This window comes from Acipenser ruthenus, chromosome 30 (assembly GCF_902713425.1).
Source record: "Acipenser ruthenus chromosome 30, fAciRut3.2 maternal haplotype, whole genome shotgun sequence".
Classification (NCBI taxonomy): Eukaryota; Metazoa; Chordata; class Actinopteri; order Acipenseriformes; family Acipenseridae; genus Acipenser; species Acipenser ruthenus.
Window position 1 is genome coordinate 7,060,810 of NC_081218.1, and position 4,438 is coordinate 7,065,247.

The window sequence follows — 4,438 nt, forward strand, 5'->3', positions numbered from 1 at the left end:
GATTACTTTTCACAAGTTTTTACAAAGGAGGATACGGACAACATGCCCCACATGTCGACCTGTTCCTATCCAGTTTTAAATAACTTTAGCATAACAGAGGCAGAAGTGTTAAAGGGACTAGGAGCTCTTAAAACAAATCCCCTGGGTAGTACTCAAAGAAATGAAATAAGTTATTTACAAACCGCTAACCAAGATCATGCAACAGTCTCTTGACACAGGGGTTGTACCGACAGACTAGAGAATTGCAAACGTAATACCGATCCACAAAAAGGGAGACACAACCGAACCAGGTAACTACAGACCAATAAGCCTGACCTACATTATATGTAAACTTATGGAAACTATAATAAGATCCAAAATGGAAAATTACCTATATGGTAACAGTATCCTGGGAGACAGTCAGCATGGTTTTAGGAAAGGGAGACCGTGTCTAACTAACCTGCTTGATTTTTTTGAGGATGCAACATTGAAAATGGATAATTGCAAAGCATACAACATGGTTTATTTAGATTTCCAGAAAGCTTTTGACAAAGTCCCGCATAAAAGATTAATTCTCAAACTGAATGCAGTAGGGATTCAAGGAAATGCATGCACATGGATTAGGGAGTGGTTAACATGTAGAAAACAGAAAGTACTAATTAGAGGAATTAGTACTAATTAGTACTAGGAATTAGTACTAATTAGAGGAAAATGGAGCGAGGTAACCAGTGGTGTACCACAGGGATCAGTATTAGGTCCTCTGCTATTCCTAATCTACATTAATGATTTTGATTCTGGTATAGTAAGCAAACTTGTTAAATTTGCAGATGACACAAAAAAAGGAGGAGTGGCAAACACTGTTGCAGCAGCAAAGGTCATCCAAAATGATCTAGACAGCATTCAGAACTGGGCAGACACATGGCAAATGACATTTAATAGAGAAAAGTGTAAAGTACTGCACGCAGGCAATAAAAATGTGCATTATAAATATCATATGGGAGATACTGAGATTGAAGAAGGAATCTATGAAAAAGACCTAGGAGTTTATGTTGACTCAGAAATGATTTCATCTAGAGGAAGCTATAGAAAAACCCAACAAAATGCTCGGATATATAGAGGGAAGTAAGACCTCAATCTAGAATACTGTGTTCAGTTCTGGTCACCTCGCTACATAAAGGATATTGCTGCTCTAGAAAGAGTGCAAAGAAGAGCGACCAAAATTATTCTGGGTTTAAAAGCCATGTCGTATGCAGACAGGCTAAATTAACTGAACCTATTCAGTCTTGAACAAAGAAGACTACTCGGCGATCTGATTCAAGCTTTCAAAATTCTAAAAGGCACCGACAATGTCGACCTAAGGGACTTTTCTGACCTGAAAAAAAAAAGAAAATAGGAGGCACTTTTTTACATAGAGAATTGTGGGAGTCTGGAACTGTATCCATCTCTATGCACCTCTAACCATCTCTCAATCCAGACATCACTGTATCCATCTCTATCCATCTCCCACCTGGCAGAAGGGCTGAGCCATCTCTCAGGAAGTGCTTGGAGAGCTGCATAGACTCATTGATGTGTGAGGGGGGGGGGGGGGGTCAGGAAGTGCTTGGAGAGCTGCACAGTCTCGTCGATGGTCAGGTTCAGGCTGCTGTCAGTGATGTGCTCCTGGATCCAGCGAGGAAGCTTCCCTCTCTTGTCAGCACGAGCGTAACGCTGGCGGGGGGGGGGGGAATGATCAAAGGAGTGGTGAGAGGAGGTGAGTTTTTAAAAGCATGTTGAGAGTTTGTCAGTTTACCCACGCTGCAGTGTGAGCGAGGCAGCCCTACCCCCTCTCACCTTGTCTGCGAAGATCATGAGCCCGTAGTCAGTCTTGCCCCGGATCACTCTCCCCACACACTGGGCTGCGTGTCTCATGGCATCGAAGGTCAGAAAGTCGTTCTCTCTGATCTGGAACTGATCCTGCAGGTACTCCAGACGAGCCTTGAGAGGGAGGAAGTGTGACAGGGGGTGTGAGAAGAGAGAGGGTGTGTGAGAGAGAGAGGGAGGGGGTGTGTGTGTGAGAGAGAGAGAGGGATGGAGGGGGTGTGAGAGAGAGAGAGGGAGGGGGGGGTGAGAAAGACAGAGGAGACTCAGGTACCCCAGACAAGCCTTGAGATGGAGGAAGTGTGACAGGGGGTGAGAGAAGAGAGAGGGTGTGTGAGAGAGAGAGGTCGGGGGAGGGTGTGAGAAAGAGAGGAGGTACCCCAGATGAGCCTGAGAGAGCGGGGGGAGGGGAGGGGACAACTGAGGGATAGGGTGGAAGTGAGAGAGAGAAAGAGAGACACACACACACACACAGAAAGGCTGAGACAGTGCAAGAGAGGTGAGAGGGGGAAACAGTAACAGAATAACTAGGGAATGAGCAAGTACAGAGAGGGAGGAGTGCACTGACCTTGAGCAGGCGGCTCTGTGTGTACACATAGGGGACTCCGAACATGATGACCGCCCGGCCGAAGTGATGAACTGAGAGTGGGAGAGAGGATCAGTGAAAACAATCCAGACTGCGTTTAATGAGAAATGTGCTACTGCTTTAATGAGGTCACTATACATCGTTATGAATCCCCATACCCCTCTGCTCCCCAATTTACAAAAACATCAAATCAGAACACTGCTCCCCAACACACCAAAATCGATCCCCTCTGACACCTTGCCTCTGGCCACAGACAGCAGGATTGCACCCCGACCATTTTCACAGGCCTGGAACGAGAAGCAGCTCTCAGGGAAACAATCACTGCTCCTCCACTGTGCCCCTCCCCTTCTCCCCAACGCTCCCCAAACCCTCCCTCCCCAGCTCCCCAAACCCACCCTCCCTCCCCTGCTCCCCAAACCCACCCTATCTCCCATTCTCCCCAACGCTCCCCAAACCCTCCCTACCCTGCTCCCCAAACCCACCCACCCTCCCTCCCCTGCTCCCCAAACCCACCTTCCCTCCCCTTCTCCCCAACGCTCCCCAAACCCTCCCTACCCTGCTCCCCAAACCCACCCACCCACCCTCCCTCCCCTGCTCCCCAAACCCACCTTCCCTCCCCTTCTCCCCAACGCTCCCCAAACCCTCCCTACCCTGCTCCCCAAACCCACCCACCCTCCCTCCCCTGCTCCCCAAACCCACCTTCCCTCCCCTTCTCCCCAACGCTCCCCAAACCCTCCCTACCCTGCTCCCCAAACCAACCCTCCCTCCCCTGCTCCCCAAACCCACCCTCCGTCCCCTGCTCCCCAAACCAACCCACCCACCCTTCTTCCCCTACTCCCCAAATCCACCCTCCCTCCCCTGCTCCCCAAACAAACCCTCCCTCCCCTGCTCCCCAAACAAACCCTCCCTCCCCTGCTCCCCAAACAAACACACCCTCTCTCCCCTGCTCCCCAAACAAACCCTCCCTCCCCTGCTCCCCAAACAGACCCACCCTCCCCTACTCCCCATTCAGACCCACCCTCCCCTACTCACCAAACAGACCCACCCTGCCCTGCTCCCCAAACAGACCCACCCTCCCCTCCTCTCTCTGACCTCCTGGTATTTCTCCAGTGCCATGCTGGTCTCGGCAGCATCCTGGGTCTCGATGAAGATCAGCTTGTTTCTCTGGATGTTCTCCAAGATCCCCTGCAGGAGCCAAATACACAGAGAATAACCATCAGTGAATAAACATCACTGCACTGATACAGAGACCAACCCTCACAGAGACACCCTCACAGAGACTCACCCTCAGAAACTAACCATCCTTTACACAGAGAATACTGTATACTAACCATCCCTCACTGTAGAGTCCTGCGTGGGTCCGATTTTTACGACCCGCTTCCTACCTGCACCTGCTACTATAGGACCCGACCCGAACCCGCAACCTGCTGCAGCAGCGCCTTCTTACCCGCGACCCGACCCGCTTTCATAAGACCTGCAACCCGACCTGAATCCGCAAGTGTTTGCGTCAACTGACTCTCTCACGTTCTCACATTCACACACAGGTATCTCTACCATTGTCCACAGACTGAGTTTACACAATAGGCTATACAGCGTTTGTAGCTTTCTCTAGTAGTCTGGATATATTTTAACATTGTAACATTAACTATCTCTACTTACTTTACTATAAAATATCTGTCTATTCCTTTCGTGCCAAAATTCTTTTGGAATAATTTGATCAGCGGTTTGCAGGTTTCAGAAAGCAAAGAGCAAGCTTCCAGTTGTTTGCTGATCCAATTTCAGTTGATGTGGAAACAGCACCAAGTTTTTTCCACATGGAGCTCATTGATCTTCAATGCAACACACCTCTGAAGGTGTGAATAAATCCAAGGAAAACCAAGGAGCTGCCACTGTTCAACTGTTCAGTTTAATACTTCATGAAAGGATTGAAATTGGCCCTCATGTAAATTGAGTTTGAGACCCCTGCACTGCATGATATAAACCCTGTGTTATCTTTTGTTTAACCTCGTCCACAGA

General features: G+C 49.0%; 1 protein-coding gene across 1 annotated transcript; it reads right to left on the reverse strand.

Moving 5' to 3' along the window:
• Positions 1-1,539: 1,539 nt before the first annotated feature.
• On the reverse strand, positions 1,540-3,639 carry LOC131702724 (general transcription and DNA repair factor IIH helicase subunit XPD-like). Its single transcript, XM_059004541.1, has 5 exons — positions 3,515-3,639; positions 2,637-2,709; positions 2,405-2,475; positions 1,810-1,953; positions 1,540-1,686 (listed from the first exon to the last, which is right to left on the reverse strand). The coding sequence occupies exons 1-5, from the start codon at positions 3,536-3,538 to the stop codon at positions 1,540-1,542; spliced, it is 459 nt and encodes a 152-aa protein (XP_058860524.1). The 5' UTR covers positions 3,539-3,639.
• Positions 3,640-4,438: the final 799 nt, after the last annotated feature.

Bases quoted from the DNA above. Each gene is read 5' to 3' on its own strand.
- LOC131702724 (XM_059004541.1), bottom strand. From the start codon at position 3,538: ATGGCACTGGAGAAATACCAGGAG. The intron at 2,710-3,514 runs GTCAGAGAGAGG...TTCTCGTTCCAG, and splicing joins CACTGGAGAAATACCAGGAG to GCCTGTGAAAATGGTCGGGG. The intron at 1,687-1,809 runs GTGAGAGGGGGT...CCCCCCCGCCAG, and splicing joins TCATGATCTTCGCAGACAAG to CGTTACGCTCGTGCTGACAA.